Source organism: Geotrypetes seraphini, chromosome 10, assembly GCF_902459505.1.
Source record: "Geotrypetes seraphini chromosome 10, aGeoSer1.1, whole genome shotgun sequence".
In the NCBI taxonomy this organism is placed as follows: Eukaryota; Metazoa; Chordata; class Amphibia; order Gymnophiona; family Dermophiidae; genus Geotrypetes; species Geotrypetes seraphini.
Genome location: NC_047093.1, coordinates 54,904,938 through 54,922,136, shown reverse-complemented (window position 1 = coordinate 54,922,136; position 17,199 = coordinate 54,904,938). Strand labels below are relative to the sequence as shown.

The 17,199-nt window shown below is 45.9% G+C and overlaps 1 protein-coding gene across 2 annotated transcripts in view; it reads right to left on the bottom strand.

The window, feature by feature from the left end:
• The window catches only part of NTNG2 (netrin G2), a 111,970-nt gene extending 95,208 nt beyond the window's left edge, over positions 1–16,762 (bottom strand). For both annotated transcript variants that reach the window (XM_033959903.1, XM_033959904.1), the window contains exons 1-2: positions 16,597–16,762; positions 12,505–13,264 (exon numbers count right to left, since the gene is read on the bottom strand). In XM_033959903.1, the coding sequence (XP_033815794.1) occupies positions 12,505–12,717 (213 nt within the window). In that variant the 5' untranslated portion in view covers positions 12,718–13,264; positions 16,597–16,762. The remainder of the gene's footprint in view (positions 1–12,504; positions 13,265–16,596) is intronic.
• Positions 16,763–17,199: the final 437 nt, after the last annotated feature.

Sequence of the window (17,199 nt, the reverse complement as noted above, 5' to 3'; positions counted from 1 at the left end):
GTATGCAAGCCAGCAGTGGATCTGCCAGTGTCGCTGAGTTAATCTGTGGTCTATAACAGGGTTCAAACTAGAGATTGACACGGGGACAAATTTGGCCCCGTCCCTGCAGGAACTCAATTTCTCCGTCCCGTCCCATGAGTTTTGTCGCTGTCCCCATTCTTACCTCATTCCTGTAAGCTCTGCCTTAACCTACAAGCCTCAAACACTTATGATTTTAAAGTGTCTGAGGCTTGTGCAGATGAGGACGGAGCTTAGGCATTGGTGGAATGAGGCATTATGACATCACAATCTGAGCTCTAGAATGTTGCTACTTATGATTTTAAAGTGTCTGAGGCTTGTGCAGATGAGGACGGAGCTTAGGCATTGGTGGAATGAGGCATTATGACATCACAATCTGAGCTCTAGAATGTTGCTACTTATGATTTTAAAGTGTCTGAGGCTTGTGCAGATGAGGACGGAGCTTAGGCATTGGTGGAATGACGCATTATGACATCACAATCTGAGCTCTAGAATGTTTCTACTTATGATTTTAAAGTGTCTGAGGCTTGTGCAGATGAGGACGGAGCTTGCAGGAATGGGGCAGGGATAGAAAAAGAACTCCCCGTGTCATTCTCTAGTTAAGACAGAGCACTGAACTGTATGCCATCACCACCCCCGACAACACCCTGTCACAGGAGTACCTGCAATGTCTTATTCTGGAGCCATTCAAGCTGGAAGGGAATAAGGCACCTTTGAAGGATGTGCTGCTGAGCAGTAAGTGCATTATCGATTCAGGATGCAGAAAATGCTTACAGAGAGGCAAAAGCTTCAGCTTGCTGCCTGCATGAGCAGGTCCTAGCAGCACTACCATTAATATTTTATTACGTAAAAAAAATGCTTGGATAATTTGACTGGAAGTTAAAGGGGGGGGGGCAGAGAAATGAGGGAATTGTCAGAGAGCTGAAACAGACCTTGAAACTCCCCATTCTCCAATCCCTCTTCCCTCCCCAGCGATGAATTTCCTTGCAAAAGTGATAATGCACTAGAGACATTTTCTCTGCACAGCAGGATACACCATCCTCTAGGGTTTCCTCCCGCTGGGTTCTATGCTCAGCTCTGCCATAGTTTACTTAACTGCACTGGCATAATTCCACTGCTAACATCATTTCTTGTCCCGTTCAGCTCTAATCAGCCCATTGCTTAACCTGGATCTAAACTGTTTACTTCCTAACAATCAGAGGGTGCAAACATCAGAATGTCTCTTTTATAGCGTAAGCTCGCACTATAATTTCTGTTTTCATATTTGCACACTTGGAATATTTGGTTTACACTGTGTTTGGAGGCCCAGGTCATCAGGTAGATAAGGGGGAGTTCTGTGTCCGACTCTACTCTTCATTTTATTTTCTTCATAGGAAAAAATGGACTAATATCCAGTTCTGAAAAATATAATCTAATGCTAGGTGGAGAATGCAGTCTGTTCCTCTTCCCTTCTGCTGCAGTACCACAGGCTCTGCTTGATTTCAGCTTTCAAAAAAAAATAAAAAAAAGTCAGTATAAACCAATGGAATCTGATGACAAAGGATACTTCCTAGAAATCTGTGTTTCAAAACATATGAAAACCAGCTGCCAGACTGTGTGCAGGGCTGGGCTACTGCATGATTTACATTGTGCGGGCAGCGAGCATCCAGCCAATGCTTCCTTTCTGCTTTACACCGGGCTGAGCAGACATGAACAGTAGGAGAGCTCCGGGACTCTCTTTGTACACTTAAGAACATTGGCATATCTACAATTTTTTTTCACCAGGAAAGTTTGAATCTTCCAATTACATTTCTCCAGGAAATTAACAGCAGTGTACAGACGCATTCCTGCAGTCATGTGCATCACAGGCCCACTAGCAGACATGTGCATCCTTGTAGCCCTGTAAGACACAGGCTCACCAGAATCCTGACAGATCACTGCAGTTGTGTGGATCACAGGCACATTCCTGCAGTAATGTGGTCACAGGCACACTAGCAGCACACAGGTGCATCCCTGCATTCTTGCAAGACACAGATCCACCAGTATATAGGCAGATCACTGCAGTAATGGGGTCACAGGCACAGTAGCAGCACACAGGTGCATCTCTGAAGTACTGTAAGACACAGGCCAGCCAGCAAACAGTCACATCACTGTTGCTGTGTGGGTCACAGGCCCAGCAGCAGTGCACAGGCCTTGTGTACTCCTGGTAGCATTATACAAATAAACCATCCTGCCCAATTATCATCACGTTTGGATGTCACTTTGTCCTGGATCCCCCTAGCAGAAATCTCAGGGCTCTTACTGCTTCTCATAAAAGCCTCTCGAATCATGAACTAAGCTAGGAAAGCTCTTTACCCTCCCTCTGCTGTTGCTTTTGACCCGTGAACCCTTAAACAGAGAGAGCTTTGTGACTTAAGAACTGAACAGCCATACTGAGGCTTGCAGACCCTATATTAAAGTTACAGCTGATGAGTTTAACAATAAGGATGTTCAATCAGAAGGTGACTCTGGGCTGAGTTCCTTTTCATGCTGCGGAAGTAAAAGAACCAATAAAGAAATGTGCATCTGTCTGTGGTGTCCTAGGGCTTGATTTGCTGAGGTTTGTCTCACATTCCAGATCTTCGGGAACACAGCACAGGGAAGCAGGCCCTTTGGTGGGGAGCAAAGGAGAACAGTCTCTATAGATCACCTGTGCAAATGTGGTTACGGATTACTAGCAGTAGTTCGCATTTATACACCTAATTTTAGTTGCGAGCACTGGGTGGTGTAAATGCTTGTGCCAACTGTAGCCAGTTAGGTGCGAAAACCCACACCTGACCCGCCCTTTACCCTCCCAGGTCCACACCCCTTTTGGCGTTGTGTACTTGGAACAGAATAGCGACTAAGGGCAATTTTGTGTGTGATTGACAATTATCACTAATTATAGCCGATAAGTTATGTGCACAAATGACCTTATTCTATAAGTTGCACATGCAAAGTTGCCCGCTAGTCAGAAATTTGGGCGCACAAGGCCTTAACATTAGCATTTAAAGTGTTCCATTGAGGTCAACCTGATCATCTGGCGAAACTTTTATTTCCGTATAGGCCAACGCATAGTTTACGTTTTTTCAGCTGCTCATCAATTGACCTTACCTTCAGTCCATTTGGTTAGGTTAGCATCAAACTCGTAATTCTGCTATTTTTGCTTCAGTTCCCACCCTATGGAACTCTCTTCCGACTGAAATATGTTGTGAGCTTTCTTATTCCAGATGTAGGGCTTTATTGAAGGCTTACCCCCCTCTTTTATTAAGGCACGCTAGCCGATTTAGCGTGCGCTAAATGCTAACGCATCCATAGAATATAATGCCAAATCGGCTAGCGCGCCTTAGTAAAAGGACCCCTTAATCTTTTTGGTCTTGCTTTTCCTTCGTTATCATAGTTTAGGGTGGATGATGATCTCGCAGTAACTACTAGACTTGCGGGGGAGAGGGAGGTTATTTTTTTTTTTCTGTTTTTTTATGGAAACGGCATTCCTTTCTCTCTTAACATTTTGTAAACCGTGCTGATGTTAAAGCGAAATACGGTCTATAAATACTAATAAGCATAAGTTTATAGAATTAGCATTCCAAAAGGCCCCTCTGACTTATGCAACAGGAGTGCAATCTTAAAGGAAAATAGGCACGTGCACACCTGCTCATGTATGCACAATTTTGCCAGCTTATTTAGATGCTACTGCACACATGCATATGTAGAAACCCAGTCCAGCTCCACCCCGGGAACACCTTCACCCAACTTGGGCTGACTGATGAGCACACAACTGTATACAGACTCTTAGCATCCCTGGAACATGTAATAACATGGGATTTCTGCATGTAAAACACTGTTTTATCAGCTACAACACCTTATAACATCACCCCAAAATATGTAAATGGATGTGTGTAAGTGTGAGCGATTAAATTCCTTTGCGTTTATGTGTGACTGAGTGAATATATCATGTGTAGAGGGTGGAAGGAGGGGATAAGAGAAGGTGTGGCTATCTACCGTATTTTCACGCAAATAACGCGCACCCGTATAAAACGCGCACACGGGTATAGCGCGCAGAAATCACGATAATATGTACAAAAACTTTGGTATACCGCGCTCACGGGTATACCACGCATGCTGCCCGACGCTCCTTTCGCCCGCCCTGACTTTCCGTGCGCTGTCCCGACTCTCCGTTCACCCCCCCTGACTTCCGTGCACTGTCCCCCCTTGAAGGTCTGTCCCCATCCTGAAAGCCTGATGCCCCCCCCCGACGTCCGATACATCCCTCCCCCCCGAAGAACCGCCGACTCCCCAACATTATCGGGCCAGGAGGGAGCCCAAATCCTCCTGGCCACAGCGACCCCCTAACCCCACCCCGCACTACATTACGGGCAGGAGGGATCCCAGGCCCTCCTGCCCTCGACGCAAACCCCCCTCCCCCCAACGACCGCCCCCCCCCCAAGAACCTCCGACCGCCCCCCAGCCGACCCGCGACCCCCCTGGCGACCCCCACGACCCCCCCACCCCCCTTCCCCGTACCTTTGGTAGTTGGGCCAGAAGGGAGCCCAAACCCTCCTGGCCACGGCGACCCCCTAACCCCACCCCGCACTACATTACGGGCAGGAGGGATCCCAGGCCCTCCTGCCCTCGACGCAAACCCCCCTCCCCCCCAACGACCGCCCCCCCCCAAGAACCTCCGACCGCCCCCCCAGCCGACCCGCGACCCCCCTGGCGACCCCCACGACCCCCCCACCCCCCTTCCCCGTACCTTTGGTAGTTGGCCGGACAGACGGGAGCCAAACCCGCCTGTCCGGCAGGCAGCCAACGAAGGAATGAGGCCGGATTGGCCCATCCATCCTAAAGCTCCGCCTACTGGTGGGGCCTAAGGCGCGTGGGCCAATCAGAATAGGCCCTGGAGCCTTAGGTCCCACCTGGGGGCGCGGCCTGAGGCACATGGTCGGGTTGGGCCCATGTGCCTCAGGCCGCGCCCCCAGGTGGGACCTAAGGCTCCAGGGCCTATTCTGATTGGCCCACGCGCCTTAGGCCCCACCAGTAGGCGGAGCTTTAGGATGGATGGGCCAATCCGGCCTCATTCCTTCGTTGGCTGCCTGCCGGACAGGCGGGTTTGGCTCCCGTCTGTCCGGCCAACTACCAAAGGTACGGGGAAGGGGGGTGGGGGGGTCGTGGGGGGCGCCAGGGGGATCGCGGGTCGGCTGGGGGGCGGTCGGAGGTTCTTGGGGGGGGGGGGGGTCGTTGGGGGGGGGGGGGGTTTGCGTCGAGGGCAGGAGGGCCTGGGATCCCTCCTGCCCGTAATGTAGTGCGGGGTGGGGTTAGGGGGTCGCCGTGGCCAGGAGGGTTTGGGCTCCCTTCTGGCCCAACTACCAAAGGTACGGGGAAGGGGGGTGGGGGGGTCGTGGGGGTCGCCAGGGGGGTCGCGGGTCGGCTGGGGGGGGCGGTCGGAGGTTCTTGGGGGGGGGGCGGTCGTTGGAGGGAGGGGGGTTTGCGTCGAGGGCAGGAGGGCCTGGGATCCCTCCTGCCCGTAATGTAGTGCGGGGTGGGGTTAGGGGGTCGCCGTGGCCAGGAGGGTTTGGGCTCCCTTCTGGCCCGATATTGTCGGGAAGTCGGCGGTCCTTCGGGGTGGGGGTGCGAGTGGTCCTGCCGGGGGGGGGGATGTATCGGACGTCGGGGAGTCGGCCGGGCAAGAGGGCTTGGGCTTCCTCTTGCTCCGATCGTGGATGCGGGTGCGGGTGGGAGCGCGTGCGAGCGGTCGTTCGGGGTGGGGGTGCGAGCGGTCCTGCTGGGGGGGTGAATCGGGCGTCGGGCGGGGTGGGAACTATGTTTTAAAACTTTTGTATACCGCGCTCACGCATATAACGCGCGAGGGGTATGCGCGGTAGGTAAAAACGCGTATAACGCGCGCGTTATATGCGTGAAAATACGGTAATGTGTGTGACACTGATATTTCTGGTTCTATCTGAGAATCAGGTTCAGTGTAAGAGTGTTAAAACCACCCTAGTGAATCTTTAGCCTTGCCCCTTGTCCACTCCCTTTCTAACCTCAGACTTTGCATTCAGGTTCAAAGCCACTCCTCTGCCCTCGAGATTTTGATCATTAAACTCAGTAATTGTGATGATCCTTAAAGACCCCTCCCAGAACAATCCTACAATCCTATGGGGACAATAATGCTTTGAGTGAGGGGCTTTCTGCAAACTGCCCACCCCAACACCAGCCAAAAGTGTTCACAATTCATAAGGAATGTATGCTTATATTTTCCATTTGAGAGACAGTGGGGAAATAATGACTGGCGTATGCTCTCAGCCGCAAGGCCTCCTTTATGTCTTTGGGTTCTGCTGCAGATAGCATGCATTAACCATTAGCAAATGACACCCCCCTCCCCCCCCCCGAGTTTGTAATTACTTCCTACTTTTAAATATACAATGTATGTCCTCGTATAAATACAGGTATAATACAATATGTTTCAGAAATCAGGTTACAGTATCATCTATAGATTTAGGAGGCAGATTACAAAAACCAAAATAAATATATAAATTTTATAAATTTAAAAAAAACCTGTACCTCATGGGTTGACGGTAATCTCTGAATCGGCTAGGCAGGACTTAATGAGGATGTTTCCCCCCATATTATTCACTGTGCAGATTTAGGGATATATCTGAGCATTTTTGGTTTGGCCGATTTCCTGGGCTGTTATATCATTTGTTTCACACATTGGTTTAAATAAATAACTTTTATTTTACATCCATGTGAACTCCTGTTTTATACATACCCAACCCTGTCCTGGAGGACCACCAGCCAGTCAGGTTTTCAGGATAGCCTTAATGAATATGCATGAGAATGGAGTGACAGGTATGCAAATCTGTTCCATGCATATTCATTAAGGCTAGCCTGAAAACCTGACTGGCTGGTGGTCCTCCAGGACAGGGTTGGGAACCACCGATCTAGTAGTTAGAACAATGGGCTGAAAACACAGATTCCAATCCCTTTCCTCCCCTTGTGACCTTGCCTAATCCATTTTCTCTCCTATTGCCTCAATGACCCACTTATATTGTAAACTCTTTGGGGAAGGGTCTTGTGCCCGAATCTACAAGGGAACACTGAAAAGTTCTCAGCCCAACCAACAAAGTCGGGGCAGTCTCCATCGAGGGCTGCACACTTAGTCCAGCGATTTTCCACTTTTTCGTTCTGTATTTTTCCGACAGTGAAAAAAAGTGGAAAATCGCTGGACTAAGTGTGCAGCCCTCGATGGAGACTGCCCCGACTTTGTCGGTTGGGCTGAGAACTTTTCAGCGGCCCCCTCGTAACAGTGCTGCTATCTATTTTACGACTTCCAGTTCCAATATTGAGTCTGGGCTGGTAAATGTGGAGTATTTTTTGTTTTTTCGAAATAGATTTTTATTAAATTTTGAAAAAACATATTGAAACAGCAACATAGTCAGAGGCCAACAAAGACCTCATACAGAACATATCTCAATGCCAATAGGAAACAAGCCAGACCAAAACAATACAGAAGATAAATGGTTCATAGACAACGGTGCGAAAGACAAAGGCGCGCCCAGACAATTGAGCGCAGCGCGGAGACGCGCGCCGCTCAAAATTACTGTTTTTAGGGGCTCCAACGGGGGGTTTTGTTGGGGAACCCCCAACTTTACTTAATAGACATCGTGCCGGCGTTATGGAGGGTTTGGGGGGTTGTAACCCTCCACATTTTACTGTAAACTTAACTTTTTCCCTAAAAACAGGGAAAAAGTGAAGTTTTCAGTAAAATGGGGGGGTTACAACCCCCCACAACGCCCCCACAATGCGGCACGATGTCTCTTCCCACGCCCTCCCCCCCGTCGGAGCCCTAAAAACATTAATTTTGAGTGGTGCGCGCCTCCGCACTGCGCTCAATTGTCTGGGCGCGCCTTTGTCCCGGCACGCTTTTGACCTGACACCAGATAAACAATGATGAGATAGGATTACAAAGCACCCCAGGTAAACTCCACAACCCCCACTCCCCCCCTCTACATATCCCAAGCAAGGAACACATTAGCAAAACTTTGCAAAATTCCCAGAACCACAAAATCCCCCCCTCCCCCGAGGAAAAGATACACCGAAGCCCAAATTGCCCCTCCCCCCACCCCAACAACCACCAAGCCAAAGACCACCAAATTACTCATACCCAAAATGTGGAGTATTTAATGTCCAGATACTCAGTGCCAGGCTGTAGGTGGACAACGATACTGAATCTCTGAGTATAAAGGAGCTGTTGGCATTTATTGGAGTATTGGCAATATTCAGACTGGTCCCCTGGATAACTCCCTGGAGAAAGTTACAACAGCCTTTGTGCTGTCCTAACTGTATCTGAATAATTGCCTGGTTAGTGGATTGACTGTCGCTGCTAACTGGGTAAATCCTGGCTCCTTCTTACCTCTGTCCCTTGACTGGCCCACCACTGTCCAGATAACACCAGTCAGTCGGAGCCAGTGCTGCTCAAAATCTGTGGCTGGCCCTGGTGACCTGCACTTATCTGAGTAGGAGCCGCTCCTCACTAAAATCAACACTTCAATGTATTATTAGTAATACAGAACAAGCTGCCCTACAGAGAAACTACAAATATAGCAGGATACCTCGAGGAAATCACCCACACAGAACACAGAAAACCTCCAATCAACTACATAATAAATGACCTGAACTTATAAATAGATGATAGAAACAAAACTTGAATTCTTGCCTACTTCAACCTCATGCCCTCCTCATCTTTTCCCTGCTGAAACAAAAGAGGGACTGGATTAGGTTTGTCTCGCCTAGCCTCCTGATTTCGGAATAGATTTAGGTACAAGTAACATAGGCAACAGACTTTGGAACAGAGGCAGCTGTCGTGGGGAAAGAAGACTCTTCTTCAGTGATTTCAGAAGGGGACTATTCCCTCCTTGCTCACAACTGAAACCAGCCCTGTCTGTTTGGCAGGAAGGGGAAAATAACAGAAAGAAAGTGTCTGGAATAGAGAACAGAGTAGCTTTTCCTTTCCCTTGTCCTGTATTGCCCATTTTAGCCCATTTTCTCCTCCTGTCCCCAGTACATTGGAGGGGGGAGCTCGAACAAAACGCACAAAGCTGCTCCCTACTGCCCAATATTGCAGGCAAGAGTAATTGAAATGGCACCCGTGTCATCATGCACAGTAGAGAATGACCCAGGGACAAATTTTTCCCCGACCCATCCCCACAAGTTCTTTTCCTGTCTCTGCCCCATTCCTGCAAGCTCCAACCTCATCTGCAAAAGCCTCAAACACTTTAAAATCATAAGTGTTTGAGGCTTGTGCGGTTAAGGCAGAGCTTACGGGAATGGGTGGGGACAGGGACAAAACTCACAGGGATGGGGTGGGGAAATTGAGTTCCTAAGAGGGCAAATTTGTCCCTGCCTCATTCTCTATTGCACAGTATAACCTTTGATGCAATGCCCAAAATTATTGCAATCTAGGCAATGGCCAATGGAAGAATGGACCCTGCCAAAACCGGAATATGAGTGTGAGCATATTTCTGTGTCTGTGATAGTTGTGGGTTTTGATGTTGTGATCATTCTTCATAGGAACGGATGGTTAACCCTTTCAGGACCAAGGGACATATTTGTCCCATAACTTTAAAATCCTATAAATTTTGATTGGGATAGTCTACAGTTCTAAATTTGATATGTACGGATTCCATATGTTAATGCCTTTATGTAAACAAACTGGTTCCGACATTCATTCATTAGCGTCGTTGCCAGATTGACGAGAAGATTCACTTGCCACACTGTCCATAAGCCAGAAGTTTGATTTTTTTAAAAAAAAATAATGATATTTCACAAAAAAAAATCAATTTTTTGGCATCTGCAAGCCCTTTTTACCATAAAAATGTCGTCAAAACCACAAAAAATTGGCCTACGATCCTTATGGTCCTGAAAGGGTTAAAGCTACAGCCTCAGCAAGTCAGCACCGGTTCAAACCCACGCTACTCCTTGTGACCATGGGCCAGTCACTTAATCCTCCCATTGCCCCAGGTACATTAGAAAGATTGTGAGCCCGCCAGGACAGACATGGAAAAATGCTTGAGTACCTGAATAAATTCATGCTGCAGATAGCATGTAAAACGTTCTGAAGCCCCTAGGACACAGGTGTCAAAGTCGGTCCTCGAGGGCCGGAATCCAGTCGGGTTTTCAGGATTTCCCCAATGAATATGCATGAGATCTATGTGCATGCACTGCTTTCAATGCATATTCATTGGGGAAATCCTGAAAACCCGACTGGATTACAGCCCTCGAGGAGGGACTTTGACACCCCTGCGAGAATGGTATAGTAAATTGAATTAAAAAAAAAAAAAATCATAATCCCCCCCCTCCACTTTACAAAACTGTAGCATAGTTTTTAGCGCCGGCTGCAGTGGTAACAGCTCTGATGCTCATAGGAATTCTATGAGCGTTGGAGCTGTTACCGCCATGGCCGGCGCTAAAAACTGCGCTATGGTTTTATAAAAAGAGGTGGGGGGGGGAAGGAATATTTCTTAACATCACTGAACCACCCAAAAAGCCATTATCAAATCTCATAGAATAATATCATGCACAACACAACACGGATGTATTTAGTAACATGTACAAACTCACACTCATACTAACCTGAACAATATTATTGCCCCTGAGGGGTAATACAGAGAGGTTTTGATGTATAAGAGACATACAATTATAAGCATATGGTTGTATTTGTGTAACATGTTTATAAAAATTAAGTGAGAAAAAAGTTCTGGCATCCATGGATGCTCTACAAGTGCTTTCAAATTTTCCCTGGAGACACTCCAGAAACATGCAGAATTTTAACTGGAGAATTAAATAAACTGAATGAACTTCAGGCATCAAACATTTCAGAGATTTCTAGAAGAGAAAATATAGGAAACAGATGCCAGAATTTGGGTGCGTTCAAGCTGATTTTCAACCTCACCCCCCTGAAGCAAACTTTCCAGAACATTTGTACCTTTGCTATTGGTCAAGTCCTATTCTGGACTACCAGGATCATCACAGTGTCAGTGACCCCAGTTATGATTTTAGTAACCACAGTTATCCACACAACTTTCTTTATCAAGAAATGCAGTAAGAGACTCAGCAATGTGGCAGAAAGGTACAGAAATATTTCTCATTATGCTGGCTCGATTAACCCTTTATTTGAGTGTCTTCCATGGCTCGTATGGGAGATCTGCATCTCAAATGCCTGTTACTTTGCACTGTTGCTCTCGTTCAACATCAAGTTACGTAAAGCGGACGTGTCTCCATCTGTCAATTAAAGGGTTAAAAGCAGCTTCCAGCACATCTTGATGTTACCTCTATGTGTTACTAGGGCACATAGAGATCAATCCTTCGGTTGGCTCTAGGCACGCAACGTTGTAAGCATGTTCCCTAAAACTCTCAGAAATGGCACCTCAGATAGTTCTAACTGCAGAGAAGAGAAAAGTGGGTAACAAGGACTGTTTGCTGATTCTGCCTGCCAACTGGAGGACAATGCGCAGGGGACAGTAGTGGTTGTGATCATCCCAACCCCCACCCCACACTTTTTGCCAGCAGCTGACTTGCCAGGGCAAAAAAAATCTGCCTTAGGAGCCACTGACTTACACACCTGAGAGTGCTTCTCCCACACATCTGAACTGTAAGCATGTGCCTAGTCTGCCTATGTCTTAGTCCTGCCCTGCCTATTCCACTTCATGAGCTCCAGAAGGAAGCTCTGTGCCAAGCTTAGCAGTAAATTTGATAGACTTGAGATCATACTCTACCTACCCTGGCTTAGGAGTGAGGTTCCTTGCTGTCATAATGTATGCATAATTAGCCCATTTGGATTCCTTGCCTTCTTCCTATCTCTGCCTTCCAAATGTATTCTTTATTGCTTCTAAAAGGATTCTCTCTTTGGTGGAATTGAAGGGATTAGCGCAAGTCTCTCAAAGCTGAAGTCACCTAGTTCTCAGCCCTACATGACACAACCCAATAGCAGCATTGCACCAGATTTTTGACTCAGGGGCAGGTAAGGATAGCTCTGAAATAGAATGAGGGCTTGGTCCGTATGATTTAAAGTTATACACGGATGCTCCTGTTAGCCTTTCTAAGTAGTTTGACAATAGGTATAACTATGACAGAAAAAAGCCTTACTGAAGAATATTATTAGGAGTATTATCATTACTATAAAGCTATAGGTACTTCTATCAAAATAGGAAATATACAGTCACCAATGAAAGTTCCCTGAAAGTTCCCAAAGAGCAGAACTATATATATTTAAAATAAACTACAGCTGGGTACCCTGGGGTAGCTGGAAGCAATTGATTTGCCAGATCACTCAGTCAATGTCAGAGTCCGCACTCACTCAGGAATTATCTTTGGATCTGTCCTCCCTGATCCTCCTGTGCTTTAGGAAGGCTTACTTGGGGGGGTCCCTAGCCTCTGGAAATGGGCCAGCATTCATGAAAAGCATACCATAAAGCAAGCTGCAGTACTTACGTGGGTGCAGAAGCGTTCTGGGGGCTCTCCACAAGTAATCCCAGGGGGCTCCATTTTCACCATCACATAGTCCTTCATTTTCATGGGCTTCGGTTGGCAAGCATAAAATTCCCAGGATGGGCCTTCATCGGAGGTCACCCAGGATTTACAAATGTCATAGTGTCCCATGGCCATGGGGAGGCTGTACAAAAACAGAGCAAGCCAGGCCAGCATGGTGACTGGGAGGAAGGAGCCGCCCCCGGGAAGAGCGCGAGCCTAAAGTCCCGAGAAAGGTAGCGAGTGGGGGGATCAAGGGCTGCTGATGGGATCACCATGGAAGCTCCTCATGGAAGAACATCAGCTACCAGTTGAAGACGTCTGTCCTTCCAACCCAGACAAGAAAGCAGTGACGGAGGCTAGGTCAGAGTGCGGGCACTTCGTTACAGGATCAAAATATTTTTCTTTAAATCCATTGCTTGAACCGGGGTTTGTTTCACCCAACAGGTCTTCGGACACTGAGCAAAATGGGTCTGATGTACAACGTAAAGAAAGTTTGCGCTTAAGATCTGCTCCGTCTGTGGAGATTCTCTCTACGTGACGGAAGAGTTTTAAAGAGGCTGCTTTTCTGCTAAGTCTTCAGAGCAATCCAAATACTCAGCCCAGGAGCGTTTTAGTTCACAGAGAGAGAGAGAATTCCTGGTCCTTGTCCCTCTCCTCCCAGGGCCACCACCCTAGTGCTGCTTTCATGATACTGGAAGATGGGACGTTCTTAACTACACCCCTGCAACCAAGTAAAGAATACATTAGCTGAGCAAACACATTTTGAAGTTCAGATCTCTAGTCTGAAAATCAGCATAGGTGAATTAGACTTTTTTTTTTTTTTTTTACCAAATGGTTTTATTTCCATGTGCAAAATCATTTTGTCAATACTCGTCTTTCTAGCTAATGTAAGGAGGGTTGACGCCTGATTTTTAAAAGTGGCAACGTTGCAGCAGATAGCAGAGAACTGGAGTCAGTAGGCCACAGAAAGACAGGCAAGCAAAGGGACAGCTAGCCAAATAAAGAGGCCTGGTTGACAAAGACTAGGGATCCCTAGAGCCACGTCCAGGATTTATGGCAACAATACCCTGTAATAACAACCAGTTTAAAGTTCTGAACTCACATATCAGATACAGTAAGAGTGATGAACGCTTATGGCTCTTCATTTTGTACATTAAAAACGGGATTTTATTATCTTGCTCTTTCTCTCTCGTCTGTGAAAAAAAATCCAATAAAATTACCACATAAGGGCAAAAGTGTCACTGAAGTGAGCAAATGACAGATTTCTGCCAGATTTTGGGCACAGACATCTCTGAGGGAATAAGAGCAGAGGTTTTAACCTTTAGTTTTCTCACAAAATCCTTCTAGGAGCGCATATATATATTCCACTTTCTCCTTCACAGTCTATATTATCGGTTTCTGTGAAGGAGAAAGTGAATGCACTGATATATAGATATATATATATATATGTATATTAATTTTTGCATGAAGCATGCCCAGCTGCATCATTAATCCCGGGTTACTAATTGAAATGGCCTGGGTAGTGCTTGCATCGATCCAAGTTGTGGTATTCAAACATCTGTGTTAACAAGTTCCTCTCCTTCTCTGGTCAGAGGTCTTTGATGGAGACGAATGGACTCCAAGCACAAATCCATCCTTCATACATCAGAAGCTGTTTAACAGGGAACGTGCTTAGCTTATTGGCCCTACTATAAGACTCCCACAGAAACAATCATGTACTTTCTATTTTTATGGTGCGCATGTAAAATGCTCTTTTAAAAAAAAAAAAAAAAATGGGGGGGCAAACATTGGAAAAGCTCTGAAATGTAAGCATTGATGATGTCAGAGCTGTCCTTCAAGCAGCAATGTCCCAATTAATAAAGAAAATTGGTCACCTCCAACCGTTTGACAAACATCAAAGGCTAGAGGATATTTTCCAGGGCACAGAAAAACACACCTGTCATATCTTCTAGTAAAACTCTGCTTTAGTTCAGTTAACCCATGCAGGAGAAAGAATGGAAAGGAACGCATCTCTATTAGGCACTGGGATATTGTCTCTTTTTTCAGTAAGTTTGAACCATATTGTGCTGTACTTAATAAAGGCCAGTGATTATTAAAATATTCTATGTTCTTCTTTCCCAATGAACCAGCTTGTACAGGTATACCATTTTTTTTCTGTTCTTAATTCTTTCGCTTTAGCATTCAGCATCTCTACTTCTGTCTAGGGATCTAGTCTTTACACACACCAGTCTTTTAGATATATCTACTCTAAAGTAAAATATCCTCACGTATTTTATTGTAATCTATCAAGTTTTATCCAACAAAGTAAACTCTCTGTTGCTGAAATTTTGTAGTCAATATTGCGACAAGGCGCAGTTACAAAAAATAGTTGGGGATGCCTTGGTGCTTTTTAACTAGAGGAAAAAAAAATATTCTCTTGATATTATTAAGAAACTGTAGTGCACGGGAAAAATGGAATACATGGTCTTTCTGTTCGGAGTGCTTTGCGATCACTGGGGATTGATAGTCTAACTATTGAAAAGAGAAAATTAGATTTTGTCTGGGTATCTGGACTTGGATCGTGCTCTTTTTATTGAATTAATGCTTTTTAAATCCTCGTGAAATAAAAAGCTTACATGGTGACTTATAGTGCGCTGCTCCTGATTTCTCTGCAAAAATTAAGTTGCTGGCGAGATATTCAATTAAATGGCAGCTTCCAAGCAGTGAGGCTCTCTTCAAAATGAAAATATTGACTACTAGTAAAGGTAGTGGTTTTCTATCTGCCTCCCTGTCTTCATTATCTGATATGTTTCTTTCACCTCAGAAGAAACTTTGGTAGCAGTCTGGTAGGGAAACGCAGAAATAATGCTTCAGTGCTGAAGAACATATTCCCAACATGAATTTAGTAAAAATCAGGCACATTTAGCTGTCATCCTTAATGCATTTGTGTTGATATGAGGGTTATTTTCTTGTAGACTTTTATTTTTTGCACCAGAAGACAAGTGTGAGAAAGCAGCGAGAGCAGGAATTTAAGAACCAGGATGATGACGCCTCTCTTCCTGCTTTCAGGACTGAAAAAGTTCCATGGAAATAAAACACCCACAGCTTAGTGAATATTAAGAATATTCTGCTTTGCAAAATAGATAAACCAACAACATAACATCCCATCCCTCACAACTTTGCAAACAGAATGGAAAAAAATGAGCAGGTTTTGTTGTTTGCAAACTAGGCTTTGAAAAGTGAATGTAACCAACCTCTCACACCCATCAGTGAAGCAAATTAGTAGAATAAAACCCTGAAAAACAATAAGCGTGTTCCTTTCTCTCCAAAGGGTTGAGTGGAAGACACGGCATTAAATTAGAAAGAGATGCTTATGATGCTTTTATAGTTCTGCCTGTCCTCATTTTGGATGCAAACTGCAGTAACAGATGTTGAATATATTTTCATAATAAGACCATATGCATTATTTTTATTCTGTTATTAATTTAAGAACATGCTACTTAAATAATTACGATTGCCTATATGCAAAAACTCATATAATTAAATCGATACATTTTGCATCAAATTTCATGTTCACATCTATAAAGAAAAGAAAAGAATTAATCCCTCCCCCCTCCCCCAGTACTACACACAGCAAAAATAGCAGTTCTGAGTGAGCCTGGAAATAAAGGAGTATGTATGATGGAAGCATGGTCCAAGAAGAAAGAGAAAAGTTCATTTTCTGAGTTGATAAACTAGGACAGCAAAGGGCCAAATTCTCTTTCAACTTTACTTCCATCTCAGAATAGAAACAAAAAGATGCTTTCTGATGGAGAGGAGGTTTCAGGGAGGAATCTGAAAATGCAATCATGCCTTTTAACGCGCTGTTTCAGAAATATAAGCTATAAGCAGTAAGTATCAATTTGTGAAGGTAGGAAAACTTTTATAGCGAATAGGACCCTGGGAATTGTGGGACTAGCGGAATTTCGCTTGTCAGATTAGACCTCTCTAAAGTCTTCTGTGATTTGCACGCTCCCATTGCAGTGCAGTCCTGGCGCTCCTTCCCCCACCCCATGGCTGAGTCTGACTTCTTACCGTAGCCCAGCTTCTGTCGGCGGCTTACTCCCTGCAGGTTCTTCGGAAGGCCAGAGCACGTCTCCGAAGGGCAGGGAGATTTTTCGGTTCCTTTTAACGATTGGGTTGCAGGGAGCTCTCCCGGGGAGTGTGATCCGCGAGTGGAAGGACTCCCCCAAAATGTCCCCCCCCCCCCAGTCGCACAAACCTGCCACACAATCTTGCTCTGAAGCAAGTTTATACTTTTTTTTTCTCTTTACGAAAACAATGCTAATACGGCGTCTCTCTGGCTTTGTCGCTGTTTCATCTGGTCTCAGTCAGGACGACGGGATCCTTCTGTGGCGCTCAAGGGCAGAGGACAGGATGTTTTGCGAATTCTCGAGCTCCTTCTAGTTGGTGCCTCTTTAAGTTGAGACTAAGGCTTAAGCCTTTCTGCCATCACTTTCAATCACAATCGGAGCTTTTATCTCACGGCCTGATCCCGGCTGCGTAACTTCCTCTGTAGCTTTAACACTCCATCCCACTACGGAGCAATGTGCTTCTTAAAGGTGCAGGGAAGAAATAGGAAGCTGGAGAGCGCGAGGGAGGCTGGGGGCGGGCGCCATCCGCGCATTCAGCACCAGG